The sequence below is a fragment of the Physella acuta genome, unplaced genomic scaffold (assembly GCF_028476545.2).
Source record: "Physella acuta isolate Inbredline_101_S28 unplaced genomic scaffold, ASM2847654v3 ptg001531l, whole genome shotgun sequence".
NCBI classification, from domain to species: domain Eukaryota; kingdom Metazoa; phylum Mollusca; class Gastropoda; family Physidae; genus Physella; species Physella acuta.
Window position 1 is genome coordinate 122,922 of NW_026733046.1, and position 16,047 is coordinate 138,968.

The 16,047-nt window shown below is 39.6% G+C and overlaps 2 protein-coding genes across 3 annotated transcripts in view; one reads left to right on the forward strand and one right to left on the reverse strand.

Moving 5' to 3' along the window:
• The first annotated feature begins 776 nt into the window (after window positions 1–776).
• On the forward strand, window positions 777–8,573 carry LOC131928675 (WAS/WASL-interacting protein family member 1). Its single transcript, XM_059284755.1, has 4 exons — window positions 777–1,017; window positions 4,181–4,321; window positions 6,284–6,388; window positions 7,792–8,573. Exons 1-4 carry the CDS (start codon window positions 777–779, stop codon window positions 8,571–8,573), a joined length of 1,269 nt encoding a protein of 422 aa, XP_059140738.1.
• A 1,304-nt stretch (window positions 8,574–9,877) lies between these two features.
• The window catches only part of LOC131928679 (exocyst complex component 3-like), a 33,410-nt gene continuing 27,240 nt past the window's right edge, over window positions 9,878–16,047 (reverse strand). For both annotated transcript variants that reach the window (XM_059284762.1, XM_059284761.1), the window contains exons 19-24: window positions 15,090–15,167; window positions 13,296–13,448; window positions 12,789–12,894; window positions 11,970–12,053; window positions 10,996–11,088; window positions 9,878–10,223 (exon numbers count right to left, since the gene is read on the reverse strand). In XM_059284762.1, coding sequence (XP_059140745.1) covers window positions 10,140–10,223; window positions 10,996–11,088; window positions 11,970–12,053; window positions 12,789–12,894; window positions 13,296–13,448; window positions 15,090–15,167 — 598 coding nt within the window. In that variant the 3' untranslated portion in view covers window positions 9,878–10,139. The remainder of the gene's footprint in view (window positions 10,224–10,995; window positions 11,089–11,969; window positions 12,054–12,788; window positions 12,895–13,295; window positions 13,449–15,089; window positions 15,168–16,047) is intronic.

Below are 16,047 nucleotides of genomic sequence, written 5' to 3' on the forward strand. Positions count from 1 at the left end.
TGACCCTGGCTATGCCCGCCGATATTAAAAGATTATTACATCTTTTCGCCCTCAAACAATGAAACACAATTTTGGTTTGAATGAAGAGAAAAATCTGGGAGCTGCTAAAATTTGTTTTGGAAATTTCACACAGCGTTTGAGAAGTATGAAAGAGAACTATTTACAGCCATTTATTTTTACATGCAGGCCTAGTTCACAATGAAATGTTATGATACAATCGAGGCTGCTGTCTATGAACGTGTTTTTTTGTAATTTGTGCCGGAATATATAAAGTCCTAAAAAAATTTAGTTTAAAGTTTGGCTATCATCGTTCAGTGTGTTAAAAAGTGTAACCTGACGACGAAATATTCAATTTTTAGTTTATAAAGTTAGACTTTTTAAGAACTGGATTCTAAAACTATCAAGTTCTGGTATGTTAATGTTTCAATAAAACTTGACGACCGAAAATACCGTCCCAATAGTTTTTCGTTGGTTGGATGAAATGAGCCCGCGGCGAAGATGAAATTAGACCTGGTGTCAAAATCATGATCCCGTCTGCTAACAGTTTTGGCGGCTGTTGACTGCATGTGTTGGTGTTGTTGGTTGCGGTCGACTTTGTTGACAAACATTGGCCGGACATAGCCGCGTCAGGACCGTGGGGCCAGGGATTTGAAGCAGACGTCACGCATAAGATGGAACTTTTCAAACCACGGGACAGACGAGACATGATTTGAAGAAAGTCAAAGATTTTTTTCTTTGCTGTTTTTTTTTCTTGTGGAAATTTTAATCTTGACGAAATGCAGAGTGAAATTATGTCGCATTTCAATGGGCTCTTCCACGGCAAAAACAGACGCAAGGATAAAGGATTATCCCACGCTTCCAGCATGGATAACTTATCCATCAATGGATTACTGGGTGAGAAATTTCGTCGTAAATCTGAGGCGGTGCTTGAGGTGGAGAGGAAGAGCAAGAATAAACTCAACTCGACCAACTGGAACAGCGGGCTAAACCTGCTTCGTCAGGCAAAGATGGACATAAGTAAGTTGGACTGTTTGACTGGTTAAACCTGAGTAGGTTCAACTGTTTCACTGGTTAAGTAGGTTCAACTGTAGGTTCAACTGTAGGTTCAACTGTTTCACTGGTTAAACTGTGGCCTGATTAGGTTAAGCCGTGTGGTTAATTAAGTTCAACTGTGCGACTTGTTTGTTAATTAGAAGCTACAGGGTTCGTGTGTACACCATATTAAACCCCAGGGTTCGTGTGTACACCATGTTTAAAACCCATTGAAAATACACATTTGACAGAAATGTGACGTTATTTTATCGGGGGGGGGGTCGTCAGACATTTTTGTGATGATGGGGAGTCGGGCAGGTAAAAGTCGTACGAAACAGCTTGACGTCATTATATTTACTCAGTGGAAGACCTTAGTCCGAAACGTCTTCTAAATGGACAGTCTATTATAGACAGTCTATTATAGACAGTCTATAAATAGAGTATAATAGACAGTCTATAAATATAGTCTATAATAGACAATCCATTATAGACAGTCTATTATAGACTGTCTATATTACTGGTATTGACAAGTGACGTGGCAACAATCTAAAGCTTAACGTGACTTGTAGCCCCACATCTTCAAGGATTGGTGGCTGTTTTTGTCATTTAGATTGGTGGCTGTTTTCGTCATTTATATTAATGGCTGTTTTGGTCATTTAGATTGGTGGCTGTTTTCGTCATTTAGACTGGTGGCTGTTTTCGTCATTTAGATTGGTGGCTGTTTTTGTCATTTAGATTGGTGGCTGTTTTCGTCATTTAGATTGGTGGCTGTTTTCGTCATTTAGATCATTTCAGTTGAATCCAACTTTGAACCTGTGATGCTGGGCCTGCTAACGAATGTCTAATGCTGATCAGTTTAATCCGTGCCATTTAAAGGACCCCATCTTTTCGCGTGAACTCGTTGGTCGGGGCCTACATTTGATCTAGCAGACGATGAGCTGGAAATGTTTGCAGCGTTACCTTAAGTCGTCTGATAAATAATGACGTGAAGAAACAGCAGACGGCTCAGAGCAGGAGTCAGGCGAATGCGCCTTAGCAAACATGCCAGATAAATAAGTGCCAAACAAAGCTAATCGCACTATTCTCTGAACTGTCACGTATTTGCTATAGCGGCGAGTCTGATGTTTAGAGGATTTTGATGATTGTGATGAATGAAGTGATTGCTGGTTTGTAATACTTAATTACATATCACGTTAATATGTTCTATATTTGTATATATATATATATATATATATATATATATATATATATATATATATAAATATATATAGGCCCCTATATATATATATATATATATATATATATATATATATATATATATATATATATATACATATATATATGCCTATATATATATATATATATATATATATATATATATATATATATATATATATATATATATATATATATATATATATATGCGTGTGTGACCAAATGTTTTGAGTGATTTATGTGTATATGCCTATATTATTGTTATTTCTCTGCCGATGTGTATATGTGTATATGCCTATATTTTTGTTATTTCTCTGCCGATGTGTATATGTGTACCTTTCCGAGTGTGTCCGACAGTTTCCTGTCTATCAAACAACTACACACATGATCACGTGTCTCCCGTCGCGTTAACATACCTGCCAACGCCGCAGGTGAGACGGTGTAAGCCACCAGCACACCATCTCACCTTCCCTCAACACACCTGAAGTTCCTGGTCGAGCCCCTGATCGACTGGTTATTGATGAGCATGTTGAAACCAATCAGCAGACGACCGCCAGTCTGCTAAACTTCCAACAATTGTCTGTCACTTCTGCTCAGCGTGTGTTACTATAAAATACAGCGGCAGTGATTTGAACAGTGGTTTGCAAAAATTTCACGACCAAATTTTTAATTGAACAATTTAATTTGAACTCTTTTTATTCAACACCAAAATATTTGATTTTTATTGAAAGGCATTGACTTTTTAGCGCTTTCTGAAAATAAAAAAAAATGAATTTTAACTTTTTAAATAGCAAGGCCTACTTTTTAAATAATTGAAAATGGCTAACATTTCAACATATTTTTACAATCAATTTAGTTTGTGCACCCAGTTATCTTTCTTGAAATGAAAACCATTTAAAAACTCAGCCCCTGAGGGCTTATGACGGAGAGTAACTCGCAAAGGGAAGTAACTATGAAACAGAAATCAACTGTGTTGGGCTGGTGAAGTTATTTGCTTGAAGATTTTCTAGCCGGCTAAAGGGCGACAATTAGATCTCGATTTGACGCTACTGCGTGAACTATTGGCCTGTGTTTGGGACTGGACAATTCCTTTTGTGTTGTGGACTGGACAATTCCTTTTATGTTGGGGACTGGACAATTCCTCTTGTGTTGGGGACTTGACAATTCCTTCTGTGTTCGGGACTGGACAATTCCTTTTGTGTTGGGGACTGGACAGTTCGTGATATGAAACTATCTGCTCCGTCAAATGGTGATTGTGATATTTTTGTGATGTTTTTACGGCAGTGATCTGCTATTGGTTGAAACAACTATGACGTATTCAGTATAAAAAATATGTTTACGATCCACATAGGGTCTTCTCAACTCAAGTATATTAATTTGTAATGTTTAGATCTGGATCAAATCCTTTAATCTAAGATCTAGTCCTAATAAACTTTAGTTCTAGATCCAAGTTAGTGATCCATGATCTAATCCCTATGGGGTCATCCATAAATGACGTCACGCTTTTTTTGGCGATTCTTACCTTCCCCCCCCCCCCTTTACCTCCGTCACACGTCGTTAAAGAAAGGCAGACCCAATTTCCTAAAATGACGTCACACGTCAGCCTACAAATCTTGTCTAAACTCTCTCAACATAGAGTATTTACATCAATTTCTATTACAATTTATTAAAACAGTTTTCTAAAGCGCGAAATAACGGCTAAAATTCATTCTCTAACATTGCTTTTTTTTTAAATACAAAAGTGTGACGTCACACCATCTGAACCCCCCACCCCCTCCTTCTCATCACACAACGGCACAAAATTATGTACCCACCCCCCCCCCCCCCAAACTACGAGTCTGACGTTATTTATGACGACCCCAAGGACGTTTAACTTTAGTTCTAGATCTAAGTTTGTGATCCAAGATCTAACTCGTATGATCTTTTATTCCAGAACTGAACCTGAAGAAGCTGAGCGGGGCAAATGACAGCCCGCCGGCACTTCCTGTCCGGCACTTTATGCCGGACACGGCTGAGGAGCTGCCACCACCCATACCGGAGCGGAAAAATTCTCTGGACCTTATTCTGGACAATGGTGAGCACTTCAACCGACAGACGGTCTGTGGGGAGGGGGGGGGGTTACCTCAGATAAGGGTCAAAGGTCGAGGGTTGTAACAAGGATATGTCATTAGCATGCAGGGGACAGGGTGTAGCGGTGATTCCGTTATCAACTTACTCACAGACTAATTAACAAATGGTCTACTAGGCACATAGAAAGACAGCAAGACAGACTGACTAGCTAACAGACTGAGTGGATGACTCGCTGAGAAACAGACTGCCTGACCAACAGACTGTCTGACCGACAGACTGGACCAGCAAACTGCCTGACCAACAGACTGACTGACCAACAAACTGCCTGACCAACAGACTGCCTGACCAACAAACTGTCTGACCAACAGACTGCCTGACCAACAGACTGCCTGACAGACTGACTGACCAACAGACTGTCTGACCAACAGACTGCCTGACCAACAGACAGACTGACCAACAGATTGCCTGACCAACAAACTGTCTGACCAACAGACTGCCTGACCAACAAACTGTCTGACCAACAGACTGCCTGACCAACAGACTGCCTGACAGACTGACTGACCAACAGACTGTCTGACCAACAGACTGCCTGACCAACAGACTGCCTGACAGACTGACTGACCAACAGACTGCCTGACCAACAGACTGCCTGACCAACAGACTGCCTGACAGACTGCCTGACCAACAGACTGTCTGACCAACAGACTGACTGACCAACAGACTGCCTGACCAACAGACTGCCTGACAGACTGACTGACCAACAGACTGCCTGACCAACAGACTGACTGACCAACAGACTGCCTGACAGACTGCCTGACCAACAGACTGCCTGACAGACTGACTGACCAACAGACTGACTGACCAACAGACTGCCTGACAGACTGACTGACCAACAGACTGACTGACCAACAGACTGCCTGACAGACTGACTGACCAACAGACTGCCTGACCAACAGACTGACTGACCAACAGACTGCCTGACCAACAGACTGACTGACCAACAGACTGCCTGACCAACAGACTGCCTGACCAACAGACTGACTGACCAACAGACTGCCTGACCAACAGACTGCCTGACCAACAGGCTGACTGACCAACAGACTGCCTGACTGCCTGACCAACAGACTGCCTGACCAACAGGCTGACTGACCAACAGACTGCCTGACCAACAGGCTGACTGACCAACAGACTGACTGAGAGATTGCCTGACCAACAGACTGACTGACCAACAGACTGCCTGACCAACAGGCTGACTGACCAACAGACTGCCTGACTGCCTGACCAACAGACTGACTGACCAACAGACTGCCTGACCAACAGACTGACTGACCAACAGACTGACTGACCGACAGACTGTCTGACCAACAGATTGCCTGACCAACAGACTGCCTGACAGACTGACTGACCAACAGACTGACTGACCAACAGACTGCCTGACCAACAGACTGACTGACCAACAGACTGCCTGACCAACAGACTGTCTGACCAACAGACTGTCTGACCAAAAGACTGACTGACCAACAGACTGACTGACCAACAGACTGCCTGACCAACAGACTGACTGACCAACAGACTGCCTGACCAACAAACTGCCTGACCAACAAACTGTCTGACCAACAGACTGCCTGACCAACAGACTGACCAACAGACTGCCTGACCAACAGACTGCCTGACAGACTGACCGACCAACAGACTGCCTGACCAACAGACTGCCTGACCAACAGACTGACTGACCAACAGACTGCCTGACCAACAGACTGACTGACCAACAGACTGACTGACCGACAGACTGTCTGACCAACAGATTGCCTGACCAACAGACTGCCTGACAGACTGACTGACCAACAGACTGCCTGACCAACAGACTGCCTGACCAACAGACTGCCTGACCAACAGACTGTCTGACCAACAGACTGCCTGACCTGTCTATCCAGCCCATGAAAGCCCCACTTCCTGTGTTTGCCAGACTTCCAGAGCCGCTTCACCTTCAAGCCCATCTCCACGGTGCCACTGCCAGAGGAGTTCACGGGCTGTAAGAAGATCTACCCCAGCAAGACCCCACGTCGTCACGGTAGGTCAATCTGTGAACACACGTGACATGATAGGTCAATCTGTGAACACGTGACATGATAGGTCAATCTGTGAACACGTGACATGATAGGTCAATCTGTGAACATGTGACATGATAGGTCAATCTGTGAACACGTGACATGATAGGTCAATCTGTGAACACACACGTGACATGATAGGTCAATCTGTGAACACGTGACATGATAGGTCAATCTGTGAACACGTGACATGATAGGTCAATCTGTGAACATGTGACATGATAGGTCAATCCGTGAACACGTGACATGATAGGTCAATCTGTGAACACACACGTGACATGATAGGTCAATCTGTGAACACACACGTGACATGATAGGTCAATCTGTGAACACACACTTGACATGATAGGTCAATCTGTGAACACGTGACATGATAGGTCAATCTGTGAACACACGTGACATGATAGGTCAATCCGTGAACACACACGTGACATGATAGGTTAATCTGAACACACTGCTGACAGTTGGTGCAGTTTATGACAAAATACATTCATGGGTCTCAGTATGAGTTATGGGTGTCAGTATGTTACAGCTTGCTTTACAGTCATTATGTGTGTGTGTGTGTGTGTCAGTGGATGTTTGTAGGTGTCAATGTGTTGTATGCATCAGTTTGTGTCTGTGTATGACATTATGTATCTGTACGTGTTAAGATATGTTTTTATGTCGCAGTATCTGTACATAATAATCTATATATATATATATATATATATATATATATATATATATATATATATATATATATATATATATAATGCAGTCCCCTCTCTTCCTCTCTATGAAGTCTGGTGAGCTGTGGTTCACGATAAATGTTTACAATCGTAGAGCCGGGTTTAGTGACGGCTTTTAGGGGCAGATAATTTAGTTTGAAACGATTTTAAACTTAGGGGAGGTAGCTAAGAGGAGGCTGCTTTCACGGGTGGGGGGGGGGGGGTTGGGGGAAAGGAGGGTGGGAGTCCTTAACGTTGTCCTTAACGGCTTACTGATAGTGTTTTAAAGCAAATATTTTCAGTGGCAGCAGTGTTACTGTCGAATTCACAAATTATGAATTACTGAAAAGTCGAAAAGAAAACAACTAAATAGCGACCGGCGTATGATACGCAGCGGGTTGGCTCGTATGGCATATTTGTCTTATGTAGTGGTGTTTATTAGTATGTGTTTATGAGAAAGATATTTATGTGTGTATCTGGGTTAACATGGTTTTGTGTGTTCCTATTTGCTTGTGTATCAGGTGTTTAAAAAAAACACTTCGCAATTATGTGTTTAGCTGTAGCAGTCTTTAAATCATTTGACTATCCATATATTGATGTTTTAAAAAATATAATTTGATAAATTTTTAACTTAGTATAACATTCCTTATTTTTTTCAGCAATCCGCCCCCCAACTCAACCCCCACCCCCGCCACCCCCACCTGCAGACGACACGCCCACATTCCACCTGTACCGCGCCGAGTCCTGGGACTCACGCTACGACTTTGAAGACGACGAGGACGAGTTCCCTTTAGCTCCGCCCCCGCCAGCCAAAGACGCGCGAAGAGCGAGCGTCGACAGCAGACGTGAAGACCCCTCGCCATCGAATGTTCCAGACTCAAGACAAAAACTACTCACCATTTCTCCGCCCCTGCCGCTACCTCCTCGGCCACCAGCCAAACCGAAACCAGTCCTGAAAAGTTTTTCGCCGCCATCGGCCGAGAAACTCAAGTTGCCAGATAAACCTTCTAAAACAAACGCCAAAAAACAAAACCAAATACCTAAGCCATTAGTTCTAAAGACAACAAAATCAGAACCGAATTTAGATTTAAATTCACCAACATCCCCACCTCCCCTCCCCGCACGACCAGAACACCTGATGAAGCAGACGACTACGCAGAGTTACCCAAAACTGCCCCTCAAACCCAAAAACGGCAGGCCTGTTCCCCCTGCCCAGATGAGACGTAGCCAACAATCACAGCCTGACCCGCGGGCTAAGGGCCAGCCTGACCCTCGGGCTAAGGGCAAGCCGGCCAACAGGAACAGGCCACTGCCGTCTGTTCCCAGACCGACGTCACAAAATGGCGCTGGCAGACCGAAGAACGGGTGGGCGGGGCAGGAGTATGATCCACGGGAAGAGGAAGGCGATTTGTATGACGTCATGGACAGCACACAGATGTGACTATGCAGCTTCTACAGATATTTCTAGAGGAAAACCGTAGGGTTAAGAGTCAAGCCATATCATTGGCTTTTTGACACGTAGTTCAAGTTGGAAGTAATGCTACTTACTCTAGTTAAAGTTCAATATTGGAGTATATTTGTGTATGGGGAGAAATGGCCAGCTATATGGAGTGTTTAAATCTCGCGAGAACGGACATTGAATGCTGAATTCTCGCGAGGTTATTTTCCCCTCAAGCTCTTGGGAAAGCAAAAAAATAAACTTTAAATTGACGGTGTTTTGACAAAAACAATCGTGCGTGAGTTAGACGAATGAAAGCCGATGGCTGAAGTTAATTTCATAAACTAGGTCTTGTCCTGGCATAAATATGCAGCAACCATTTTTCTGTGTGCGCAAATTTTTGTTTGCGCTTTTTTCTGTGTGCTCATAATTGTCTGTTTGCGCTTTTTTCTGTGTGCGCATATTTCTGTGTGCACAATTTTCTGTTTGCGCATTTTTCTCTTTGAGCATTTTTCTGTGTGCGCAATTTTCTGTTTGCGCTTTTTTCCGTTGCGCTTCTTTCTGGAAACCAACTGCATCGTATCATTCTCTTGTTTGGTCCACTCAATGTTCAACTGTTGAACGAACACGGTGTCTAATCAAGTAGTTCACAACAAGACTAGTTGAAGCTGCCCCAGGACAAGTCTATAACCTGCCACACTATTTACCCAGTCCTACAACTACTTCTGGCATACAATTCCAAATGTTTTGAACTCTTACACCAGCTGGGTGCCGGCTGTTTTCCTCTACCCACCCAACTTCTGATGACGTGTACCATCGTGTACATCACAGCAGACAGGCAGCTTTCTGATAGCAACAGCACTATAGTAGGCACAGTTTGTAGGCACAAATCTAGGACTAACAGGACAAACAGCACAAATCTAGGACTAACAGGACTTTTGTAGGCACAGTTTGTAGGCAGAAATCTAGGACTAACAGGACAAACAGCACAAATCTAGGACTAACAGGACTTTTGTAGGCAGTTTGTAGGCACAAATCTAGGACTAACAGGACAAACAGGACAAATCTAGGACTAACAGGACTTTTGTAGGCACAAATCTAGAACTAACAGGACAAACATAGCACAAAATCTAGGACTAACAGGACAAACATAGCACAAATCTAGGAATAATAGGACATTTGTAGGCACAAATCTAGGACTAGCAGGACAAACATAGCACAAATCTAGGACTAATAGGACATTTGTAGGCACAAATCTAGGACTAACAGAGCATTTGTAGGCACAAATCTAAGACATGTAACAAGAGTCAGAATAAATTATATTTATTGTACAAGTGAATCAGAAAAATAAATGACATGAATAATGTGATAAACACCAAATGAATTATGACATTAAAGTTCAAATACTTGTAACATGCAGATGTTTATCATTGTAATTTTGTTACAACTTTGAGAACAGGCATAGTTAGCACATCAAAGTAACATCACATCAGTAGTGTTAACAAACATCTATAACATCACACTAGATGTTAACACATCTCAGAGAACCACATCCTTAACTCGCACATCTCAGCCAGATGCTGCGATCTCGGAAAAAATTCCCTTTGGCTTGGCTTGTGAGGCGTCGTCTTCTCCCACACTGTCCAGCGCTAACTGCTCAAAGATAAAAGTCAGATATTCAAGATACAGGTCAGATATTCAAGATACAGGTCAGATATTGAAGATACAGGTCAGATATTGAAGATACAGGTCAGATATTGAAGATACAGGTCAGATATTGAAGATACAGGTCAGATATTCAAGATACAGGTCAGATATTGAAGATACAGGTCAGATATTGAAGATACAGGTCAGATATTGAAGATACAGGTCAGATATTCAAGATACAGGTCAGATATTCAAGATACAGGTCAGATATTGAAGATACAGGTCAGATATTGAAGATACAGGTCAGATATTCAAGATACAGGTCAGATATTCAAGATACAGGTCAGATATTGAAGATACAGGTCAGATATTCAAGATACAGGTCAGATATTCAAGATACAGGTCAGATATTCAAGATACAGGTCAGATATTCAAGATACAGGTCAGATATTCAATCCAAATAAATGTAAAAACTAATAAATGGACTGTGTCAATTTCAAACATAGGCTAGAGCAAGAGAAAAAATATGTCTAAATCACAGAATAGAATTTTATGTCTAAGGCTACATGGTTATTTTTGGATAGAATTTTATTAATTTATTGTGCATTGGCAAAAATTAAAGATTTGTGATAATTATACCTGTGTGAAATAATGTTTGTGTAAGTTTTATATCTGTGTAAAAATAAAGTTTGAGTAAGTTTTATACCTGTGTGAAATAATGTTTTACACCTGTGTGAAATAATGTTTTACACCTGTGTAAAAAAAAGGATGACCTTACCTGTCTGGCGTCAGACCTGCTGATGTCACCACGACATAAAATTAAATTAACCAGTTGTTCCAGCCTTATGTCTGGATACTTTTTAGCAAATCCCTGAAATATTAAGTTATAGAACTGTTTAGCAAATCCCTGAAAAATTAAGTTATAGAACTTTTTAGCAATTACTCAAACATTAAGTTAATAACTTTTTAGCAATTACTCAAACATTAAGTTAATAACTTTTTAGCAATTACTCAAACATTAAGTTAATAACTTTTTAGCAATTACTCAAACATTAAGTTAATAACTTTTTAGCAATTACTCAAACATTAAGTTAATAACGTTTTAGCAATTACTCAAACATTAAGTTAATAACTTTTTAGCAATTACTCAAACATTAAGTTAATAACTTTTTAGAAACCACTGCAATATAGAGGACTGAAGCAAGACTTACAGTAATTTGAAACCACTGCAATATAGAGGACTGAAGCAAGACTTACAGTAATTAGAAACCACTGCAATATAGAGGACTGAAGCAAGACTTACAGTAATTTGAAACCACTGCAATATAGAGGACTGAAGCAAGACTTACAGTAATTTGAAACCACTGCAATATAGAGGACTGAAGCAAGACTTACAGTAATTTGAAACCACTGCAATATAGAGGACTGAAGCAAGACTTACAGTAATTTGAAACCACTGCAATATAGAGGACTGAAGCAAGACTTACAGTAATTTGAAACCACTGCAATATAGAGGACTGAAGCAAGACTTACAGTAATTTGAAACCACTGCAATATAGAGGACTGAAGCAAGACTTACAGTAATTTGAAACCACTGCAATATAGAGGACTGAAGCAAGACTTACAGTAATTTGAAACCACTGCAATATAGAGGACTGAAGCAAGACTTACAGTAATTTGAAACCACTGCAATATAGAGGACTGAAGCAAGACTTACAGTAATTTGAAACCACTGCAATATAGAGGACTTACAGTAACTTCCAGAGAGAGCATAGAGCTGTCTTTGAGTTTAACAACCTCCGCCAGGGCAGGTAGCACATCAAACATTGAAGCATCCTGAAACAGGTGCAATAACTAGATTATATTTGTCAGGTAACAGGTTACCTTTTAGGCTTCTTTTAGGTTACAGGTGAAACACATGCACATATTTGTGACAGGTAAACACACATCACATATTTGGGACAGGTAAACACACATCACATATTTGTGACAGGTAAACACACATCACATATTTGTGACAGGTAAACACACATCACATATTTGTGACAGGTAAAACACACATCACATATTTGTGACAGGTAAAACACACATGGCACATATTTGTACGGTACGAACAATATGAAAACATGATGACGTGTGAGTTCAATACAGAGATGCAAGGGTTTGAGCTACAAAAACTGCTAGAGACTTGATAAAAAAAATTGTTGTAAAACTGATATAACAATATCTAGGTTAAACGTTTCTTTCGATGAGTTACAGAGGTGTAGCGAGGGGGGGGGGGGGGGGGTACATATGTCCCTGGGTGCCGACCTTCAGGCGAGCCAAAATGGGTTGGAAAAACAAATTAAAATGTCATTTTAGCTGCATTTTTGCATTATAAATAGTTTGAGGGGGGGGGGGGGGCTGCAAATCGAACAAAAGTTTGAGGGGGGGTGCAAATCAAAACTTTGCTCCCAAGGGGGGAACCAAATTGAAAGTTTGTCCCCGGGCGCCGGTATAATGCATTTCCACAATTAAGGATTTTGATTGTTCAATCATATGATGATATGAACAAATGGACAAGACACTAACCAGTTTAGGGGACATCTCCATGAACTGAGCCTTGATCTGCTCAGCTTCAGAAATTATTTTCTCTGACGACTGTTTTCTCTCGTCGTAGTTCTTGAAGGAGAGTTTCCTGCAACACACACCAAACTCAAACCTTTCATCCACTCATTCAAATATTCCCATTTAAATTATTTTAATTTAATATTAATTGCTTATGGTTCTATGCTGTAATTAAATTAATAAGATGTAAACTCCCGCCCCCCCCCCCCCCCCAACCCAGCAGAATAAAATTTGAAACTGAATTAAATGGAGGGTGATACACGTATAACAATGAATGAAACAGATATGCTTTCAGTTACAACAGTCATTGAAATGGTAGCAGCATTAAGTCTTCGTGATTTACAAGCTATGTACAGTTGGTTAAACTATTGTTTTTATGTAAGGGGAGAGCATTCTATCTTACTCAAGCCTGAACCAACAAGGGGAGAGCATGCTACAACAGTGATCAGATAATAATACAGAGTTAACTACCTGGATAGCAAAGCTTTGACGTATTCCTTAATGATTTTTTTCTGGCCTTTTGCCAGTAAAATCTCATACATCATGGGCTTGAGGTGTAGAAAGTCTTGGTGGTAGTCGGCCCATGTTGCTATAATGGTCTCCACGCCACTCGAATTGGCCATCCTAGAACATTCAATCATGTTGCTCAATAGAGGCCATACATTCAATCATGTTGCTTAATAGAGTTCATTCATTCAATCATGTTGCTCAATAGAGGCCATACATTCAATCATGTTGCTCAATAGAGTTGATACATTCAATCATGTTGCTCAATAGAGTTCATACATTCAATCATGTTGCTCAATCTCAATAGAGTTGATACATTCAATCATGTTGCTCAATCTCAATAGAGTTGATACATTCAATCATGTTGCTCAATAGAGGCCATACATTCAATCATGTTGCTCAATAGAGTTGATACATTCAATCATGTTGCTCAATAGAGTTCATTCAATCATGTTGCTCAATAGAGTTCATACATTCAATCATGTTGCTCAATAGAGTTCATTCAATCATGTTGCTCAATAGAGTTAATACATTCAATCATGTTGCTCAATAGAGTTCATACATTCAATCATGTTGCTCAATAGAGTTGATACATTCAATCATGTTGCTCAATAGAGGCCATACATTCAATCATGTTGCTCAATAGAGTTGATACATTCAATCATGTTGCTCAATAGAGTTGATACATTCAATCATGTTGCTCAATAGAGGCCATACATTCAATCATGTTGCTCAATAGAGTTCATTCAATCATGTTGCTCAATAGAGTTCATACATTCAATCATGTTGCTCAATAGAGTTGATACATTCAATCATGTTGCTCAATAGAGTTCATACATTCAATCATGTTGCTCAATAGAGTTCATACATTCAATCATGTTGCTCAATAGAGTTTATACATTCAATCATGTTGCTCAATAGAGTTTATACATTCAATCATGTTGCTCAATAGAGTTCATACATTCAATCATGTTGCTCAATAGAGTTTATACATTCAATCATGTTGCTCAATAGAGTTCATTCAATCATGTTGCTCAATAGAGTTTATACATTCAATCATGTTGCTCAATAGAGTTCATTCAATCATGTTGCTCAATAGAGTTCATTCAATCATGTTGCTCAATAGAGTTCATACATTCAATCATGTTGCTCAATAGAGTTCATTCAATCATGTTGCTCAATAGAGTTCATACATTCAATCATGTTGCTCAATAGAGTTCATACATTCAAGCTCTTTTCTTCTAACTGTCAGTTAACTATTGTAATGCAATATTGAACCCAAGGAACTTATACCACAAGCACATACTATTCATAGTCTCAACAAGCACACAGCCTAATGATTGTATCAATAAGCAGGGCCTAATGCCTTGTTGTAGACTGACAGAATACCTGTGCTTCACAATGATATTTAAATTTTTAAGAAGTTTTCAGAACGTAAAAGAAAAAAAATCAATTTGTACATAACTATTTAAACACCACAAAAACAAAAAATCAATTGTGTACATAACTAAACAACACAAAAACAAAAAATCAATTTGTACATAACTATTTAAACAACACAAAAACAAAAAATCAATTTGTACATAACTATTTACACACCACAAAAACAAAAAATCAATTGTGTACATAACTAAACAACACAAAAACAAAAAATCAATTTGTACATAACTATTTAAACAACACAAAAACAAAAAATCAATTTGTACATAACTATTTTAAAAACACAAAAACAAAAAATCAATTGTGTTTTTAACCTACCAGTTTCGTGTCATCAGATCGTTAAAACAGTTGCTGTCTCTCAGGTCAATGAACATCTCCTCCAACATGATGTCACAGCTGTGAAATTAATTAACTAATTAGTTAATTAGTAGCTTACTGGTACATGACACAAAATCTATTTTAACAACAGGCTTAGCTTTTTCAACACAAACATCAAGTGTATGTGCCACCATCAAATACTGTCTACATATTGTCTATATATTGTCTATATATTGTCTACATAATGTCTGCATATTGTCTACATATTGTCTACATATTGTCTACATATCATCTACATATTGTCTACATATTGTCTGCATATTGTCTGCATATTGTCTGCATACTGTCTTCATATCATCTACATATTGTCTACATACTGTCTACATATTGTCTACATATTGTCTACATACTGTCTGCATATTGTCTACATATTGTCTACATATTGTCTACATATTGTCTACATATTGTCTACATATTGTCTGCATATTGTCTGCATACTGTCTTCATATCATCTACATATTGTCTACATACTCTCTACATATTGTCTATATATTGTCTACATACTGTCTACATACTGTCTGCCTATTGTCTACATATTGTCTACATATTGTCTACATATCGTCTACATATCGTCTACATATCGTCTACATATCGTCTACATATCGTCTACATATCGTCTACATATCGTCTACATATCGTCTACATATTGTCTACATATTGTCTACATATTGTCTACATATTGTCTACATATTGTCTACATACTGTCTACATATTGTCTACATACTGTCTACATATTATCTACATACTGTCTACATATTGTCTACATATTGTCTGCATATTGTCTACATACTGTCTACATATTGTCTACATACTGTCTACATACTGTCTACATACTGTCTACATATTGTCTACATACTGTCTACATACTGTCTACATATTGTCTACATACTGTCTACAT

Excerpts from the sequence above, each read along its gene's own strand:
- LOC131928675 (XM_059284755.1), top strand. The coding sequence starts at position 777 with ATGCAGAGTGAAATTATGTCGCATTTCAATGGGCTCTTCCACGGCAAA. Across the intron at positions 1,018-4,180 it reads TCAGGCAAAGATGGACATAA|AACTGAACCTGAAGAAGCTG; the intron begins GTAAGTTGGACT and ends CTTTTATTCCAG. Across the intron at positions 6,389-7,791 it reads CAAGACCCCACGTCGTCACG|CAATCCGCCCCCCAACTCAA; the intron begins GTAGGTCAATCT and ends TATTTTTTTCAG.